Genomic DNA, 19,732 nt, shown 5'->3' on the forward strand with positions numbered 1-19,732 from the left:
CTAGATGTTCTCAATGCTCTGGATGCTCTGGATGTTCTCGATGCTCTGGTGTTGCTCTCCACAGAGGAGCTCTGTACTCTAGTGATCACTGAAGCCTTCCCAGAGGACTCTGGCCTCTTCAAGTGCATGGCTCTCAACTCCTTCGGGACGGTCTCCTGCTCGGCCATGCTGGAGGTCTATGATGGTAGGTGGGGGAGGGGGGTCACCACACTGCAGGGTTTGTGTACTAATTTGGTCTGTGTGCTTCCTCTGGTGTTGTGTAGACTTGGAGGAGCAGCTGGAGATGGAGGCCATATGCCAGCAGGAAACAGTCACACTTGTACAGGAAAAGGAGGCGGTGCTCCAGCAGGAGAGCATTCTGACGTCCTCCCGCGCAGAGAACCACCAGGACCTTCCCGCCACCCTGCCTGACTCCATGACCCTCCCCCCTACCGAGTGGCCTGAGAGCCCCCCGGCAGATCCCATCGCTGCTGTGTCAGAGTGAGAAGACACACAAACACGACACAGAAATAACCAGCAGAGCCAAAGTTACATCAGGTTCCAGTGGTGGAGGTCTTCTTCTGTGGTGTTCTGGTCCTCCTCCTGTTCTGCATCACACATCTGGATGTGTTGTGGCTCCAGTGTGTGCGGGCGTGTGTGTGCGTGCGTGCGTGCGTGCGTGTTTGTGTGGCTGTGTGTGTGTGTGTGTGTGTGTGCGGGCGTGTGTGTGTGTGTGTGTGTGTTTGTGCGGCTGTGTGTGTGTGTGTGTGTGGCTGTGTGTGCGTGCGTAAACCTGTTGGGATGAGGTCACTCCTGGACTGTAGTCTGGACTGCACCATGTGACACCAGTGGAGCTATCAAATGTCACAGTGCTCAGAGTCGCGACAACCATCACGTTCATCCAAGATGGCTGCCACAGGAAGTTGATCAAAAGTTTCGAAAATGAAGCATCCAGAAACATGCAAAGAATTATGTGAGGTGGTGAAGCAGCAGCCCTTAAAGGCTGACAACCTGAAAAAGGTGGTCACACAACGACACGTCCGATGGACACGCCCACTACACGCTCATGAAAAACCTAACCCTGATGTGAAGTTCAAAGGTGAAGTTTCTCTCTGATAGAAAGTAATAACACTAGTAATTATAGCAATAATAAATCTAATAATATTAATAATAACTGTAATTACAGTTACCATAATTGTAATAATAGCAGTAAATAATATTCATAATAAAAACTAATTCATAATAATAGCAAAATAACAGTAATTATAGAATTAGTAATAATAATAATGATGATGATGATAATAATAATTGCAATAATAATTATAACAATAATAATAATAATAATAATCCATTTTCTCACTCTTATCTTGTTGGCACACAGAAAGACCCCGTGCTCCAGCCGGGGCTCCACCCACAACCTTCTTGCTGGGGGGCCACAGGGAGGACCACTGCTGCACCGGGCTGCCCCAGTAATTATAATATCAATAGTGATAGTATTGATATTATAATAAAGTAAAAATATAATAACAGCAATAACAGTGTTATTACTGTCAGTAATACTGGTAATAATAACAGTATTACTGTCAGTAATACTAGTAATAACAGTATTACTGACAGTAATACTAGTAATAATAACAGTATTACTTACAGTAATACTATTAATAATAGCAGTATTACTGTCAGTAATACTAGTAATAACAGTATTACTGACAGTAATACTAGTAATAATAACAGTATTACTGTCAGTAATACTAGTAATAACAGTATTACTGACAGTAATACTAGTAATAACAGTATTACTTACAGTAATACTAGTAATAACAATATTACTTACAGTAATACTAGTAATAATAACAGTATTACTTACAGTAATACTAGTAATAATAACAGTATTACTGTCAGTAATACTAGTAATAATAACAGTATTACTGACAGTAATACTAGTAATAACAGTATTACTGTCAGTAATACTAGTAATAACAGTATTACTGACAGTAATACTAGTAATAACAGTATTACTTACAGTAATACTAGTAATAACAATATTACTTACAGTAATACTAGTAATAATAACAGTATTACTTACAGTAATACTAGTAATAATAACAGTATTACTGTCAGTAATACTAGTAATAACAGTATTACTGACAGTAATACTAGTAATAACAGTATTACTTACAGTAATACTAGTAATAACAATATTACTTACAGTAATACTAGTAATAATAACAATATTACTTACAGTAATACTAGTAATAATAACAGTATTACTTACAGTAATACTAGTAATAATAACAGTATTACTGTCAGTAATACTAGTAATAATAACAGTATTACTGACAGTAATACTAGTAATAACAGTATTACTGTCAGTAATACTAGTAACAACAGTATTACTGACAGTAATACTAGTAATAACAGTATTACTTACAGTAATACTAGTAATAACAATATTACTTACAGTAATACTAGTAATAATAACAGTATTACTTACAGTAATACTAGTAATAATAACAGTATTACTGTCAGTAATACTAGTAATAACAGTATTACTGACAGTAATACTAGTAATAACAGTATTACTTACAGTAATACTAGTAATAACAATATTACTTACAGTAATACTAGTAATAATAACAGTATTACTTACAGTAATACTAGTAATAACAGTATTACTGTCAGTAATACTGTTATTATTACTAGTATTACTGACAGTAATACTGTTATTATTACTAGTATTACTGTCAGTAATACTCATCTCCATCTTCCTAGGACTGCACCCTACCCTGCTCACGCGTCGCTCACGCAACAAAAGTAGAAAATGAAAACCTTCCAATTAAAATGATCGAATCGTCACTAAACACAAAGCTACGCAATAAAAACCGGAGAAGTAGAAAACAAACGAGAAGAAATATGAAATAGAATAAACAACAACAACAACACAGCAAAAGCACGAGCCAAGCAGCGCGTCACTAAGTTATTGATCATTGATTATTGAGTGGAGGGCGTCTGTAGTTCCCCAAGAACCCACAGGAGGCCGCTGCGCTCCCGGCTCAGCCCGGTCTCCCCCAGCAGCTCCGGTGCCCGGTTTCTAAAGTTGGCCAGTGATCGGTTATTGATCAGATCGGCAATGAACCAATCGCATCTGAGAGTGTTGTGTTTCCGAAGTGCGGATGTTCCTCCGCGGCGGAACCGTCGCAGCTGACATGATTGACGTGATGATGACAATCAGCTGTGACGAACATGAACCAATCAGCTGCTGCCCCCCCCCCCCCTCTCTCTCCTCGTACCCTGCGCGGGCGCGAGCGCGTTGTCGGCTGGGCCGGGGTCTGGTCTGGTCTGGTCGGGTCCCCCTTTAGTTCCTCTGAATCGCGACCAGGTAAGAAGTCCTGGGGGACGGGGGGGGATGAAGGTTAACTCTTCGGTCTGCGTGTGGGACGGGGAGGGGGGGGGGGGGGGGTAGTGACCTCGGCTGCTTCTTTTTTCGGCTCGTTTAACTTTGAAAACACTTGCTAATACTGAACTTGTGGCAGCCGTGTACTTGGAATGCAGGCGCTACTTCAATCCCTCACACACTCCTAGTTTTTCCTCACCGAGGTGTGTGTGTGTGTGTGTGTGTGTGTGTGTGTGTGTGTGTGTGTGTGTGTGTGTGTGTGTGTGTGTGTGACGTCATCCCTCTGTCCACTGGTTCACGCAGACAGACTTGCGTGGGTTGTTTGCCCCTCCCCCTTTATTAATTGTAGCAGATTTGAGGTGAAAGTGTGTAGTAGTGCAGTGGTGAGTATCTCTACTCCTCATCCCAGTGGGGTATTTGACACTCAAGTTCCAACAGTACTGCAGTTAGTGAGTATTAAGATGCAGTATTTGTATTCTCTCCAATGTACTTAAGTTCAACTGCAGTGAAGGTTCCAGTGTGTGTGTGTGTGTGGGGGGGGGGGGGGGGGGGCTCTATTAGTGGACACACATGAGCTCATCTGCAGTGTGAAGTACAGACATGGCCGCTTTGTCCTTCAGCCACCCCCACCCCCCACCACCCCCCCACCCCAACACACACACAGTTTGAGGTTCTTCCTCCAACATGAGGAATCTTCTGGGTCCATCAAGGTACCAAAGAACTGTTGGTAGCATCTTAGAAGTACTACCAGGTTTCCTCTTTGGGCTTTTTCCTTTTAGAGGTAATACCAACTGATCGATCGATCGATCGATTGATTGATTGATTGATTGGGTTCTTGGCTGAACGTAAGGTGAGAGTTGATGGGTTTGACTTTGTTAGGTTGATGGTTGCTGTCCTGGAAAAGTCACAACACAATGACAATGATGCTGCTGTTGTTGTCGGTCACAGAGGACTTTGTGTGTGTGTGTGTGTGTGTGTGTGTGTGTGTGTGTGTGTGTGTGTGTGTGTGTGTGAAGGCACCGGTAGTGTGTCTGCACCTGCCAGCTGATGTCTGAATTCCTAGACCAATATAGCTTTAGCCATTTAATCTCTCTCTCTCTCTCTCTCTCCTCTCTCCTCTCTCTCTCTCTCTCTCTCACACACACACTTGCAGTGATCACACATTCTGACCTTTGAAAATAGTGGGATTGTTCTTTTCAAGTGTTCACCAGTAGAACATCCACTGATGGCCTAGTTTGTCGTTTCTGCTCCTGTAAACAACCACATGATGACCACGCGTGTGTCTGTCGCTCCGTGAGCGCTACTGACTCCAGCTGGCGGCGGTTCTGGTCTCCATCTTGGCGACACGCCGTCATTTTCACGACTCGGCTGGTCAGTCAATATGATCAATAGAAAAACATGGAAACGTTGTGTCTGTCCATACCTCCTCATTCCCTGGAGGGTTGAGTACCAAGCACCAGATACTATCATGAATACTGCAGAAGTAGTAGTAGTAGTAGTACTCATTGTGACATTTCTCAGTGTCGCTGGAAGCTTCAGTAGCCTGTGACAGAGCTGAAGCTTCCAGTCTCGTCTCTGGATCTCAGTGAACCGGTTGAAGCTGGTTCTCCATCATCATCATCATCATCATCATCAGAAAACTCCCCTCAATGGCGCCAGGTGTGGGAGGAGGCTGACGGCGAGGACGCCACTACTAACGTGTCTGTGTGTTTGCCTCAGGTTACCTCTGCCACTCAACCACTCCGAGGAGCATTCTGGTCACAGTGAGGAGGAGTGTGCTCTGAGCTCGGAGGGTCAAAGGTCACCAGAGGTCACCATCAGGGTCCATACGCCAAGCCCCCCCCCTCCACCCTCATCTCCACCGGAAGCTGTAGAAGAGAAGTCCTCGATCCCCAAGCTGTTCACGCCCAGCAAGCTGCACTTCAGCGTAAGAACCAGAGTCTCTGCATGCGTGAGCTCAGCAGCAGAACATCCTGGTGTTCTGAGGTTCCACCCGAGAGCCACAAACACCTGCCTTTACACAGGAATGACACACCTGGCGCCGGTAGGACCGACCCAGACCTGAGAATCTGTGGTCCATGTCCAAATTAGCACCGTTGCACTGTGTCCTTCCTCTTGCACGTTCTAGCAAGGTGCCACTAAACTAAAGCCGGTGTTTCAGTAGGTGAGAACGTCTGGCGGGATCAAGCTCCTGTTCTGTGCTTTTAGAGACGGAACCATTCTGCAGTGTCACTGATAACAAAGATGTAGAGCTGAATAACTGCAGCTGGGCCTGTGTCTCTGTTCCAGTCCCCCGGGTCGGGAGGCAACAACATGAACCTGTCGGACCTGCCCACCTTCAGCCCCGGCGCCTTCCCTCCCAGCGCCTTCAACTATGAGCGCCCTCGACACTTCATTCAGTCCCAGCCGGCCTTCCAGGCCCCCAGCTACGAGAGTGTGCTGAGGGAGGCCCAGGAGAACCAGAACTACTCCCAACAGAACCTCAACAGTTCTACCATCACAGAGGCACAAAGTCCAACCAGAATCATGTCCACACAGAGTCAGGTTGTGTCAAAGTCCTTGTCTCAGACCCAGTCCCAGTTTAAGTCCCTGAGCCTCTGTCAGAACCAAGCCCAGTCTGTGGCCCAGACTCAAGTCCAAACACAGGCCAACGGTACCGGCAAGTCCTCCCCCTCCTCGTCCAACCTCAGCTCCCCCATCTCCACCCCGGCTTCCTCTGCCGCTCCTGTGTCCTTCCCGTCCCCCCTCAGTCCCCCCACCTCCTCCTCCACTCTCCCTCGACCCACCATGCGCTCCAGCATCACCCTCACCCCCAGCACCCCCAGCGCCACAGGCCTGGGCAGCGCCACCCTGCCAGCCAACCAAGACACCATGTCTGCTCCCGCCGCTTACCTGTGCTCCGTGCTGCCCTCGCACTCCTCCTCCAAACTGTCCCCTAACACCACCCTGTCCCCCACCTCCCCATCCCGCTCCCCGCTGGCCCCCTCCAGCCCCCTCTTTCCCAAGAGAGCCGTCTCCTCGCCGTCCTCCTTTCCTCAGCAGACTCTCCCGCTTTCCCCTTCCCTGCCCCGCTCCCCCTTCTCCCCCACCTCCACCCCCGTCCCACAGCCCAACACCCCCAACGGTCAGAGTAGTCAGACCCGAGTCCTGCCCGCCGTGGTCTCCCTGCCCGCCAACTACAAGGGGGCCCCCAGCATGTGAGTTAAACCTTGGTTACTGTTTTCTGTTTCATAAATGCAGGGTCAGGTCTCTGCACACCCGGCCAGTAGGATACACCTCCATGAAGGTGATGCCTGATGTCTTCTTTTGCCCCTCCTCCTCCTCCTCCTCCTTTCTCTCCACCCCCCTTTTCCTCCTCCTCTCTCTCCATCCTCCTCCTCCTCCTCCTCTCTCTCCATCCTCCTCTGCTGTCCACCAGTCTGCCCAAACCCATCCTGAAGAAGTCCATAGCCCCTCGGCCGTCCTCCTCTCGCTCAACAGACGAAGACATCCAGGGCTCCAAGGATGCCCTGATCCAGGACCTGGAGAAGAAGCTTCGCTCCAAAGAAGCTCGGAGGAGAAACAGCCAGGTGTGTGTGTTTGTGTGCGTGCATGTGTGTGAGTATGTGCGAGCGCCCTGCAAACCCTGGTAGACGTCAAGGACCACATATCAGTCAAATGAATGCTATACACGGTTTGTGTCTGACAGAAACTGTCCTACGAGGAGCGTATGGCTCGCAGGCTGCTGGGTCCAGACAACGCCACCTACATGTTCGACCAAGACCATTTATCAGACTCACAACCAGACCAGGTACCATGACAACCAGACCAGGTACCATGACAACCAGCTCCACTGCATCTCCCTGGTCTGTGTGCTCACGAACTCACAAAACTCACTTTCACTCTGCTAGTAAGTAGAGACCTCACACAGTTTGGCCTTCAGTGGTGGCCGGCAGGGCCCGACTCCCCCCTGGCAGGGGCCTCCTGGTGGCCTAGCAGTATTATTAGCAGCTCCAGTGAGCATTTTCATGCCGTTGAAGCCTCACAAAGCTTTGCACCACCTATTCTGTCTCTTCTACTCTCAACACTCACGTGCGCGCACACGCACACACGTCCGTGCGCATCCTCTCAAGCTAACAGGGTTTGTCAGCTGCTGTTTCTTGTTGGTTTTCTGGGAACGAGCTGCGTTCATTAGTGACAACAGGACTATTGTGTCTGAACACACACACACACAAAGACACACAGCTGTCCTCCTGGCATCTTCTTTTTGTTGTGCTGTTGTTGTGTTGTTGTTGTGTTGTTGTTGATCACGGCTGTTACTTCTGCTTCATGTTTTCTCTTGCAGCCAGATTCTCCAGAGGGGCGACACACAGGTGGACTCTGGTAAATATCACTCACCAACCCGCCTCCAGCTGTCTGTCTCTCTCTCTCTCTCTCTCTCTCTCTCTGTCTCTCTCTCTCTCTGTCTCTGTCTCTGTCTCTGTCTCTCTCTCTCTCTCTCTCTCTCTCTCTCTTACACACACACACGCACGCACCTTCATCTGTCACCTGCATGTGAAATGTTATATTAGCAGGATCTGGAAATGAAGCCCGTGAGAGGCAAGAGGTGATTCTCTCAGTTAATATTGGGTATTGATCAGGAAGTCGTCCTGGCGTGGCCGCACACTGGTACAAAGGCTTTGAGGCCACCAGATGTAATTGTTTTCTTTTATTTCTTTTATATTTTTTAACAAGTTGTATGTTGTGAATACTCGCAGGAAGAAGCTAAGTGTTGCTAGGTAAGATAAATCCCTTCAGGTTTGATGGAATTTCCTGGAAACAAATGTAGGAGCCTCTGACAGACAGTTGCCAGAAACAGGAACAGGTCAGGAATTAGTGTTGCCCTTATTGTGTGTGTGTGTGTGTGTGTGTGTGTGTGTGTGTCTGTGTTACCAGTAGGTGTAAAGGTGAGGCTGCAGTGATGATCTGTCTCTCTGCAGGGGGAGGCACCACTCAGGGACAGATGAGAGGGGTAACGAGGGATCCGCTATTCAGGAGAAGTGTTACGCTCCTCGCTTCCTGCAGATCCCTGCAGACCTGACGGTGGAGGAGGGACGCTTCTGCAGGATTGACTTCAAGGTGGACCGCTGGCTTTGATTCTTGCATGCACACACACACACACACATACACGCACGCACACGCGGACATGTGGATGTCAGATGCTCTAACTATTGTTGAAAATCGGACATGATGATGACGGGAACTTGATCAGTGTTACTTCCACCGCCACGTGAAGGAGCTCCCTGGACAGTCTTTACCTGTGTGAAGTGACTTCTGTCTGGCTGGGGGGGGCTGGCGCTGTCCTCGGAGCCTGGCCGTGCAGGTCTCCCCCCTCCCTTCACTTTTGACTGTCAGAGTTCTGTTTTTGGGGTTTTTCATGTGTTCACACAAATTGTGGATATGGCCACAGTAGCGAGCAGCCTGGAGCCGTCGCAGGTCGCAGTGCTTTGGAGGAAACGCGTGAAAGAGGCCCCTCCACCTCTCAGCCCTGACCCGTTGCTCTGCAGCTGCCCGCAGCTAGTTTGTGCCTGCTTAGCGCCGCCGAGACACGTGACACACGGCGACAAAACGCAACAGAGCACACACAGAAACAGTGGTATGGTTCTGAACATAGAGGAGGGAACCAGAAATGAAGTACCGATCCCATGCGACTAGAACCAATTTGACGCGGAGACCAACGCTGGTATCAGCACGACTGACACACACAGATTAACGCTGATGAACTAATACTGCGGCCTCCCCCAGGTGGGAGGCCTCCCCACCCCTGATGTCTGCTGGTATCTGGACGGGAAAGCCATCCGCCCGGACGACTACCATAAGATGCTGGTGTGTGAGAAAGGGATGCACTCCTTCATCATCGAGATCGTCACGGTGCACCATGCCGGCGTGTACGAGTGTGTGGCCCGGAACCGCGCAGGAGAGAGCAGGTTTTCCATGAGGCTTGATGTCATAGGTATGATGACACGATTCGTCCTCAACGTGTCTTTTAGCATGGAGAACGATGGCATCCCAGATGTGGGACAGCAGCTGTTTGGATCTGTGCTAAGGGTTCTTGTTGTGCCCCCCCCCCCCCCCCCCCCCGCAGCCCAGGAGGCTCTCCGCCCTCCCACCTTTGTTCAGAAGATGTCCAACTCCCGAGCAGTGGAGGGCGACACTGTTCGACTGGAATGTAAAGTGGATGCTTCCCCTCCTCCACAGCTCTTCTGGAAGAAAGATAAAGACATGCTGCGCCTCGACCCCAGCAGGATGAGGTGGGTCGTCACTCCCTGCCTTCGTTTCACTCCAGGATTCAAACTGTGAAAGCATCATTTCTCTGAAAAGTGGGAGTGTGTCTGTGTGTGTGTGTGTGCGCGTGTGTCTGTGTGTGTGCAGTCTGTACCAGGACGGCTCAGGCAGGCAGTGTTTGCTGATCGAGCGGGTCAGCAGGTCTGACGCTGGCTGGTACACTCTGTCTGCCATCAATGAGGCTGGTATGTCCACATGCAACGCCAGGCTGGATATAACCGGTGAGTCCGCTGTGTCAATAAGAGCCTGGGGTTTATCTGCTGTGGTTACCATAGTAACGGCTGTAAAACCCGCACAAACTCTCAGCCCTGGACATCAAAGAAATGCTGCTGTCATGTGATCAAGCAGAAACCTGATGAACACATGAGGGAGAAAGCAGTTTGTGCGACCACCGGTATCAGACTTCTGCTCGATCACATGACCCGCCATCTGCTCCGGCCACCTGGGCCCTGTTATGTGAAGCAGAACTCATTCACACAGGAGTGTCAGGTTCATGTCAGGTCTCCAGCTGGTCCAGGAAAGCCATACAGGTTGCCATGGTGACACTGTCCTCCAGCATCGACTGGACACTGAGCGTATCGGATGGTGCTCTTCTCCCTGTCAGTAGTGAGACAGTTAATCAGCAGAAGGTCCGCCTCCTCCTCCTAACGCCACATCTCAGCAACCTTTCAAGGAAGTTTCTCTCAATTTGGCAGAAACACCCACTGTACAAAGACTGATTGACAGTCTCCTATGGAAGTACAATCAAGTGGAACGTCACCTGAGCAGGTCAGACTAAACACGTTTGATCACAGTGAGACTCTCTTCATGGCGGCGTCCAACCTGACGCCAAACCAGCCGTCTGATTTGACCCTAAAAGCTCTTTACCTTTGACCTCCAACTTCACGTTGCTGAATCCACCCACACAGAGCACTGACACACACCACACACCTTTGGGGGGGAGGTGGAACACGAGGAGCTATTGTTCCCACCAGCATGTCAGAGACGCGTCAGGCTCGGGGCCTCGCCGCGCCATTTTATGTCCTGAGTTATTTTCAGACATCTGGCATGAAGGGAATGTTGAGCCCGCTTAGTCTGCACCAGCAAAGATGGCTGCTGCTGCCGATGGTGACACCGCCATGTTAGCAGACGTGGATTGTAACTCCCTCTTTTTGCCCCCCCCCATCCAGCTCGTGCACTCCCACCCACGAAAACGGCGCCACCTGGCTTGAAGCCATTGAAGCTGCTGTCGTCTCTGAGCCACGTGCCGGCCCTGACTGTGGAGCGACCGGCCCAACACACCGCCCCGCTGTATGAGAGCGAAGAGCTGTAGCTCCCCCACCTCCGCCCACCCCCGTCTCACCCCCCAATCATTACCAACGTCAGAAGAGTCAAACTGGGCTGGAGGTGAAACACTGATTCAGTACTGGAGAAGACGTCTCTCTAACTGGATGAAGCTGGTACAACCTCCAGATCCTTCCCACTTCCTCTCGTCATCCATCTGCTGCCGCTCGTCACCGCCGTGGTCGTCCTTCTCATCGAGCCTGTCCAGTCTCCTCTCAGCAACATGGAGCGTGGAGGTCATGTGGATATATTAATAGACCTGGATACGGAGTGGCAGAGTCAGCCTGCTGCCAGTTTTATCCCAGCAGCCACCAGAGAATCCCCCCCCCGCCTTACTAGAAGTATTTCCTCATTAACCTGCCATTTTAGAACAGATGAGTTCACCCACTGTTTGTGTTGAGTATTGAAGTTATGACAGTCTAATGTGTGTGTGCGCGGCGCTTCAAGAGGCCTCTGCTGGGCTCAGTGTGAGTCCCCGTTGCCCGCCTGCTGCCCCCGGAGCTGCAGCTCGCCAGCCAGCAGCCTCCCCCCCTCTCCTGCTCACTTGTAATAGAAGCCGGACGGTTTTGTGTGGAAAGGAAAGGAATCCCAGCTGCTGCTGCCTCGGACGACGTGTGCCCGTGGTCCCTTCAGCGTCGTGCTGGTTTGAAGCTCCTCTAGTGAATGTGAGTGAGGGTGTTTATTTGAAGTTGTTCGCTGCGTGTGGCCTCGCGGCCCTGCAGAGATGGAGGAGTCAGCGGGCTGCCACTCTGACGACGGCCGCCATCACGCCTCACGCTCTGATCTGCACATCCTGACCTCTAAATGTTTACATTTGATCGCATCTGCAGTGCAGATTCACTTCCCTCACCGCGAGGACAGTTCTCACAACTCAGATGGAGGATGGGTGTCAGTATGGCAGCTCCAGTCCAGGTTCACCAAACTCTCCATCTCTGACTGCAGCCCGATAGTCCTGAGGCCCGCGCCTGCCGACCAGCAGCAAACCCAATGAGACCACTTGAGTTTGTAACTGGCTCTGCCGGGTCTTGAACCCTGTGAGGTCACAGGTCAGCGAAGATGAAAACGGTTCTATTAAAAACTATTTGAGCCTAATTTAACAGGAACATTACTTTCACTGAAATGTTACCAAGAGGACGGGAGGTCAAACAGGCTCCAGCTTTGATTTGCTTGAAGCACAAGTGAACTTTGGCTGAGTTTGGTCTTTCTGTTGAGTTCAAGTGTGTGTTTTCTCTTTAACTGCTGCGTTTGTTGTGTAAGATGATCTACATATCAGTGGAGGAATGAGGAATAAAGTCGACGTGACCTTCACTTCGCTTCCTTCACTTTTGTACATGACACTCGTGCTGCTGAGACCTGCAGCGTCTCGGCCCTCAAATGGCAAGTCGCCCCCTGCTGGTGGTGGTAAAAATCTCACATACATATAAGACATGGTTTTATTAAAACAAACATTTTGTTGAAAATATCAAAAACACACTAGCAGTTTCTGGCTAAAAGATGAGCTGTGATTGGTGGATGAGAATGTAACCAGCTACCTCTGATCACGGAGTCAATGATGAGCTTTCAGCCAAAAAACTGCACTCACAACCCACTAGCGTCACCAGTACAGTGAATTCTACTGCATTTACGCACCACTCATGTATTTACACGTATGCATGTACAGTAACAGGCAGGAATGGAAGTTCCAGTCCAGTGGCCTCATTCAGAACTACAGAGATTTGTGGAACCTAAACTAGTCAAGTGCTCAGCTCCCGCCCTGAGCCACATGAATGCTATTTTATTCTGTATATAATTAGAAAAACGTGAGGGGACGAATAGCGTTGACCACTTCTGGAGGGTGGACTGCTGCTGCCAGAACTGAGGGACCTGACATGAGCAGGCCATTTGTCCAAGTTTCCACATTCCACATGTGAAGCAGCCGGATGAGCCTGGAAAGTTGAGAAGGAGCTTGGAAAAAGCGGCGGGGCTGATGTGACTAATGAGGCCGCGACTCCCGTCCGAGTGGAGTCAACTCCTCATGCCTCTCCACTCATCGGAGGAAACTGATGCTGCTTCTCCTGTGTGTCTTCACACACACACACACACACACACACACACACATACTGAGGTCTGCCACGCAGGAGCCCACAGCCTGACACCAGGACTCAGGAAGAGCAGGACGCGCACACACGCGGTGGGCGTGTCCAGGCACCGTCGAGAGGAACTATGAACCAATCATTACTAAACAGAAACATTGACTGCTCATGTGCGAGCAGGTTGAAGCCCTGATACTGACGATTACTGCCTGCAGATGTGGGAGGAGTTTGTGTTCATGTGAGTAGACAACACGTGTGTATGATCCATGATAAAACCCTGGAGACGTTGCGCTCCTACACAACTAGAACCAGAACCAGAACCAGAACCACCCGAGTCTCTGCAGGCCTCCTGGACTGGCACGAGTGTGGTGAGTCTGCAAAGGTGACGGGAGGTTTGGAGCCTGCAGGCCATGTAAACAGAAGAAGAGTGTCTCTACTTGGTCAAATCTCCACGTCACTCTCTTTGTCGTTGTCGTGGTCGCCGTCATAGAACTCGTTGGCTGCCTCTGGCCTGTGGAAGTGACATCACCAGCAGGTCACCCCAGACTGCATCAGAACACAGGAATGTGTGTGTGTGTGTCTGTGTGGTGCTCTGACCGTGTGTAGTTCTCCTCGCCCCCCCTCTCATCAGGGTCTGGCTCATCAGCGCGCTCGTAGCTCAGCATGTCAGACGGGACGTCGTGTATCTGGACGCTGGGCGCGTGGTTCAGCATCTTCAAGTTCTCAAAGACCGTCTGACGGATCTGCTCCAGGTACTACACACACACACACACACACAGAGGATTAATCCAGTGGAGGACAAGGGAAGGCGGCTGGCTGTGGGACGGTTCTCACCTGTCTGGAGTTCTGGTTTTCTATCCTGGTGCTGACATCAGGATGCAGCGTGAAGTCTGGAGCGAAGTATTCAAAATACTCTGTGGAGGACACGAGAAGACGCAGGTGTCTGGACGTCACTCACACTAGAGCAGCGTTTCTCAAAGTGTGTGGCGTCCCGGGGGGCGCGAGTCACCCGACGTCCAAACATTAGTTCCCCCCTCACCGGGGGGGAACTAATGTTTGGACGTCTGTATTTTTTTCGCGGCGGAACCAAAGCGCGCTTCAAACCTCTTTCATAGCAACTGTTGTCAGGTCTGTTTTTAAAATGGAGAGATATTTGACAGGGATGAAACACATTTTATTTCATTTCTCTAGTTCTGAAAAACTAAAGGAATGTTTGTCATTTTTAAGAGGTCAATAAAGTTAAACATGGCCTATTTTGTCAAAAAAATTTGGCAGGGGGGGGGGGGGGTGAGAATTTTTCTTCCTCCAAAGGGGGGAGTGACAGAAAAACTTTGAGAACCACTGCACTAGAGGATGTCTCTTTCCTCTGAATCAGACGCAACTGTAGCTGCGTTCGCCACCACGTGACAGATATTCTGATTCTCCACCAGATGAGTTAGGACTGACTTCATGTCCTCATGAGCAGCAGACAAGGATCATATCATGTGACAGCTGTGACGTCGTTCACCGACGTCCAACTCACCACTGTAGGGCAGCTCATCACTGATGGATTCATCCAGTAACAGAGACGTCTCAAAGGTCCTGGAACACACAGCACACACCAGTCTGGTCAGGATCTGGTGACTGAAAGGCTTTATTTCCTGCTACATTTTAAACGGCCAAGAACAAAAATTCAGAGGATAACAAAGGGAATCAAATGCAACATTCAACATTTATGAACTGACAATACTTTCACTCTTCCTGTTTTTACAGCTTCAGGGCTCTAGAGTTCATTAAAATGAGCAAATATTCATATTCAGCCTTGAACAGGAGGGGGACGCATCCCAGAGGAGCTGTTCGGCCCCGACTCACCAGCATCGAGCCACGTTCCTCACGGTGTAGCCGCCTCCTCCCAGCACCAGCAGAGGGATTTTAAAACTCTTAACAAACTCCACACACTCGCTGCACGCACGCACACACACACACACACACACACACACACACACACACACACATTAATAGTCCATGTACTGGCTTCTAGAACAAGAAAACAGAGTTGAGCTGCCAGCGTTTGATGTGCCACTGCAGTATCACGGAGGTCTCACCCGTGTCCTCGGATACTGAGGTTGAAGCATCCCAGTCTGTCACAGCCCAGAGAGTCTGCTCCACACTAGAGGGACACGAGACAGGAACATGGGTCAGCCACCAGCTTCACACAATCACACAGGACGTGGTTCTGAGCTCAGCCTGGAGCAGCAACAACACCACTCCCTCGGATCGCGTGGCACTTGAACAGATGATGTCAGAGCTTCCAATCCCAGACTGACCTGTAGCACGATGCAGGTGGGCTGGTAGAAATCCACCACCTGCTTAATGACCGGCTGGAAGAGCTGCCTGTAGCCTGGGGGGGGGGGGGGGGGGGTCCACACACACACACACACACACACACACACACACGTCAAAGCTCGCGCTCTGACCAGCAGAGCAACCAACCCGTGTTATGCAGGAAAAATGACTCACTCTGGTCGTCGATGCCGTCTCTGAGAGGAACATTCAGGCAGTAGTAGCGGCCGCTCTCAGCTCCAACCTCATACATGTCACCTACCGACACACACACACACACACAGACACACACACACACACACACACACACACACAGACACACTTCCTGAGTTGTGTTCAGAGGGTTAGAGACAGACGACCCTGACACTTCCAGGGATTCCATTAAAAAATTCATGTGATTTGAGCTGATTTGTCCTTTAAACTTCTCAACGTTTGAACAGGAAGCCACCATCCAAGCGCTTCTGTCGCCTAGCAGGAGGGTTTGAATGACTGCTAACATATCTGGAGAATAAAAGTGTGCTGTGTCTGCACCTGAAAGCTGAGCTCACAACTCGTTTGACCTTGTCAAGTACTGCACTAGAGCGGCCTCCGTGTTAGGTTCAGGACAGGAGTCGGCTCGCTCCTTCAAATGTGTTCAGAAGATGTAACATCAGAATCGTGTGGCGACCGTCGGCGAGATGAGGAAGTCCTCCTGACACATTCAGATAATAGTTTGGTGGTGATCAAGTTTGCAGGCAATATCTGAACATTCACGGAGGGAAGCCTGCAAAAACAAATGTTTTAAAGATGCACCGATGCGTTTGGGTGACTGGCTGAGCTGAGATGTCCTGTACTTTACGGAACAGTACAGCACAGAGCAAACCATCTCTTCTCCTACCAGAGGGGCTGATTTGAAACGTTAATGGTTACAAAGTTCACGAGGTTCTCAAGACGAGCCGGAAAACATTTAAAAAGTTGAATGTTGCAGCCCTTACCAGTGCCTGGGAAAAAGTAGTTCCCGTATTTGTGGAAGGACACCGTCATGACGCGGTCAGTGAGGTAAAAGGCTTCCTGGACGCCGTCTCCGTGGTGAATGTCAATGTCAATGTAGAGAACTCTGGGGTGGTATCTGTAATACACACACACACACACACACACGTGAGGAGACGCAGATACAGCAGTCCCCACTGACGGTGGTATTGAGGAGGCGTCTCTTACTTGAGCAGCTCCAGGATACTGATGACGATATCGTTGACGTAGCAGAAGCCAGACGCCTGCAGACACAACAGGAACATCTGAGTTCTCCCACAAGTCAAGAGCCAATCACACGTGAGGCATGGACATCAACAACAGTGCTCTGACCTCAAACTTCTTGGCGTGATGCAACCCTCCGGCCCAGTTAATGGCGATGTCACAGATCTGGAAAATAAATTTGAATCATCATCAAATGAAGGTGACAACCGCACACACCTGACTGGTACTGGTGTGTGCTGTCGTGTGTTACCTTGTGGTTGAGCTGTGTCGCTCCCTGCAAAGAGGCCCCCGTGTATCTTGAGCAGAACTCGAAAAGACCTGGAAACACTGGACTGTAACAGAAGGACGCACAATGTCGGGTCAGCAAATCCCACACTGGTAAAGTATCAGTCCGCCAGTGTCTGAGCACTTCAGAGGTGCAACTTTTGTTTGCTGTGGCACAAAATATCAAAGAATTGGTGGAACTAAAAATCTCAGTCCAAGGGTCTGCGTTCTGGGTAAAGACTGGGCAGTACAACATCGAGATGGGAACGGTGTTCTGGTTCAAGAGCTCCTGCCTTGCGGCTCAGTGCTCACTCAGGCAGGACGCCACAAGTCATCTCAGAGGGATTGCCCCCCCCGCCCTCAACAGTGAGTGGGGCATCAGGTTCCACTAAAACTGAATATGAGAAAGTGTCAGCGAGCAGGAATCACAAACACGCAAAAGAACACACAGCAGCTCAGCTCGTGCTCCCACTGATGGTTGGTAGCAGAGCATCAAAACGCTGCGCTCCCACTGTCCACCACCCAGACGTGGCGCTGCTGGACAGTCAGGCCTTCACCGACGTAACTCAACAAGTTTGTCAGCAGCAGCCAGCTGAGGTTCATTAAACTTCACGATGAGTTCGTATACGTCCAAAACTTCGGTCCAGTCCCAACTCACCAATCGTCGCCGACATTGAAGGTGTTGAGGCTCTTGGTGAAGCCCTGCATGTTGTTGGGGCTGACCTTCTGCAGGAAATCGATGTAGTCCTCGGAGTGGAAGCGACACATGTCGTGCTGTGACGCTTTGTACGGCTTAAAAACCTGCAGACACACACACAGTAGAGGAGCGCACTTACTGTAAAGGTGAGTAAGGAAGTGAATATCAGCACACTCAGCTCTGCTCACCATCATTTTTTTGTAGAGGCCATAGTGCAGGACCAGACTGTGGGTCAGGGACAAGCGGTGAGGCTTCATGGGATGTCCCGCACCTGTCAGAGGGTCCAGATTGGAGAGCAAACATGTAACAACTGCCTTCAGAACAGGTCGATGACCCAAAGAACCCTCCAGAATCACATAACCACGATGAGCTGAGCCGATCTTGGAGACCAGCCTTTATTAAACGCTGCTGTTGTCAAAGAGCATCGAGGTAACGCGTGATGCTGCTGTCTGCTAGCTGCTTCTGACGGCTACTACGGGCGAGGATTCAGGAACCTGAAACGAAGATGTGGCTTTCAACCCGACACAGCCGTCACAGCAAGTCAATGAAAACATCCCGAAACGCCTCAGCTAGCTTCAGCTAGCTCACGTCCCCCGTAGCCCTGCTAGCTACGACGGCTACACCCACCGTAATGGAAGTTGCCCACGTCGGGGTCATAAAAGTAAGAAGTCCTGTTCGACATTCTGAACGAAATATGGTGCTCTCAAAATTCGTGGCGCTTTTTGCAACTATAAAACGCGCATTTTCTCTTTCTTTCATGAAGCTGAGTTAGCCGCCATGGTAAAAACAGGAAGACCTGCGTCATCAGCCCGGGACAGTGTGGGGGGGGAGGGGCTTCTTCTTCGTTTGCCATATACTTTACCTGCGTTACCGCCACCTTCTGGATGGAGGTAACAAACCGTTTGGAGACGTGAATGTTGCCATGTGACCATAATCCTGCAGGATTTATGTATGTATATCTGTCTTCCTCCTTTCTCTCTCTCTTTGTCTCCGTCCCTCTCTTTCCTTCTGTATATCTGTCTTCCTCCTTTCTCTCTCTCTTTGTCTCCGTCCCTCTCTTTCCTTCTGTATATCTGTCTTCCTCCTTTCTCCCTCTCCTTGTCTCCGTCCCTCTCTTTCCTTCTCTGTCTTCCTCCACCCTCTTCCCTGTATTTTCTCCTGTCTAAGAGTAAATTTTTCTATTCTGTCGTTTCACGTCCTCATCTTGTATGTATGCCATGTTGTCTTGACAAGACAAGACCGTCTCCTCCCTCCTGCTCCTCTACACACCACCTGAGCACCAACTGTTCACTCTGGTATTTCCTTCTACTAATATCTTCTATCTTTATCAAGAGAGGAGAAGCTGAGGCTTCCAGTCTGGTGAGTTACATGGACTCAGGTCTTTGCTGTACCTGTGGAGCAGGTACCCCTGTGGAGCAGCAGCTTCTCCTGGCCTCAGCCTCTCCCCGTCCTCCCAGCATGGTGCAGTAGTTCATCATGAGCTGATCTTCCTACCACTGATGGCACCACTGGGAGAAGTCTTCATCCCAGCATGGCATAATCTCAGTGCCCGAGTATTGAACAGTCATTAAAGCCACATCAACAACCACCAGCGCATCAGCATGCGCTCCCGTCATTGACCTTTGCCCTGAGACGCATCCTCTTGATTGATGTTCTCTCTCCTGGTCGGGCCAGAGGTTCTCAGAGAGAATGTCCTCCTCCTCCCTCGTGGGTCGGAGCAGTTTGTATCCGAATGCCATGCGTTTGTCCCTCCATTCTCTCCGCTTCCAATCCCGCAACAGAAGACAAGAAAGACAAGAAAGACATTTCTCACACTGACAAAAGGCACAAGGATTTCCAAACCTGAGAAAAGAAGGGAATGTTTGTTTCTGTGTTTACAGGCATGAAGCAGCATCGGAGCGTCTGCTTAGCTTTTGACTCATATTCATTTTACTCATGACATTCATTTGTTTTAGGCCTTCATTTTGTATTTATTTATGAATTTTATTATTTCCTATCTTAATTTTAAAGTAAACCATGTTCTATTTTAGCTCTTAGGTTTTATTTGTATTTTAGATTTACCTCTTTTTCTTCTTTTATCATGAGGATCTCCAGGGGGGGGCGCTGGCTCTCTGCTCCCGGTGCAGGCGCTCCTCTGACGGCGCT

General features: G+C 49.7%; 2 protein-coding genes across 3 annotated transcripts; one reads left to right on the forward strand and one right to left on the reverse strand.

The window, feature by feature from the left end:
* Nucleotides 1–458: 458 nt before the first annotated feature.
* myot (myotilin) lies at nucleotides 459–12,301 on the forward strand. Of its 2 annotated transcripts, none has more exons than XM_086222518.1 (11): nucleotides 459–480; nucleotides 5,093–5,300; nucleotides 5,663–6,570; nucleotides 6,792–6,942; nucleotides 7,062–7,163; nucleotides 7,698–7,735; nucleotides 8,332–8,470; nucleotides 9,137–9,344; nucleotides 9,477–9,642; nucleotides 9,764–9,897; nucleotides 10,846–12,301. In XM_086222518.1, the coding sequence occupies exons 3-11, from the start codon at nucleotides 5,687–5,689 to the stop codon at nucleotides 10,986–10,988; spliced, it is 1,965 nt and encodes a 654-aa protein (XP_086078644.1). In that variant the 5' UTR covers nucleotides 459–480; nucleotides 5,093–5,300; nucleotides 5,663–5,686; the 3' UTR covers nucleotides 10,989–12,301. The 2 variants fall into 2 exon arrangements, with proteins under 2 accessions (XP_086078644.1, XP_086078643.1); XM_086222517.1 differs by lacking the exon at nucleotides 459–480 and adding an exon at nucleotides 3,258–3,358.
* A 117-nt stretch (nucleotides 12,302–12,418) lies between these two features.
* On the reverse strand, nucleotides 12,419–18,400 carry hdac3 (histone deacetylase 3). Its single transcript, XM_086222519.1, has 15 exons — nucleotides 18,215–18,400; nucleotides 17,776–17,858; nucleotides 17,549–17,691; nucleotides 16,877–16,958; nucleotides 16,735–16,791; nucleotides 16,591–16,646; nucleotides 16,368–16,501; nucleotides 15,571–15,651; nucleotides 15,378–15,451; nucleotides 15,156–15,220; nucleotides 14,923–15,012; nucleotides 14,594–14,652; nucleotides 13,906–13,985; nucleotides 13,669–13,826; nucleotides 12,419–13,582 (listed from the first exon to the last, which is right to left on the reverse strand). Exons 1-15 carry the CDS (start codon nucleotides 18,267–18,269, stop codon nucleotides 13,513–13,515), a joined length of 1,287 nt encoding a protein of 428 aa, XP_086078645.1. The 5' UTR covers nucleotides 18,270–18,400; the 3' UTR covers nucleotides 12,419–13,512.
* Between the last annotated feature and the right edge of the window lie 1,332 nt (nucleotides 18,401–19,732).

This window comes from Aulostomus chinensis, chromosome 13 (genome assembly GCF_037954235.1).
Source record: "Aulostomus chinensis isolate RoL2024-O1b breed Wild chromosome 13, RoL_Achi_v1.0, whole genome shotgun sequence".
Taxonomy (NCBI): domain Eukaryota; kingdom Metazoa; phylum Chordata; class Actinopteri; order Syngnathiformes; family Aulostomidae; genus Aulostomus; species Aulostomus chinensis.

Coding starts and splice junctions, on each gene's coding strand:
- myot (XM_086222518.1), top strand. CDS start 5,687: ATGAACCTGTCGGACCTGCCCACCTTCAGCCCCGGCGCCTTCCCTCCC. Junction 7,164..7,697: donor CAGACTCACAACCAGACCAG/GTACCATGACAA, acceptor TTTCTCTTGCAG/CCAGATTCTCCAGAGGGGCG. Junction 9,898..10,845: donor CGCCAGGCTGGATATAACCG/GTGAGTCCGCTG, acceptor CCCCCCATCCAG/CTCGTGCACTCCCACCCACG.
- hdac3 (XM_086222519.1), bottom strand. CDS start 18,269: ATGTCGAACAGGACTTCTTACTTTTATGACCCCGACGTGGGCAACTTC. Junction 16,647..16,734: donor ATCACGCCAAGAAGTTTGAG/GTCAGAGCACTG, acceptor TTGTGTCTGCAG/GCGTCTGGCTTCTGCTACGT. Junction 13,583..13,668: donor GGCGAGGAGAACTACACACG/GTCAGAGCACCA, acceptor TCACTTCCACAG/GCCAGAGGCAGCCAACGAGT.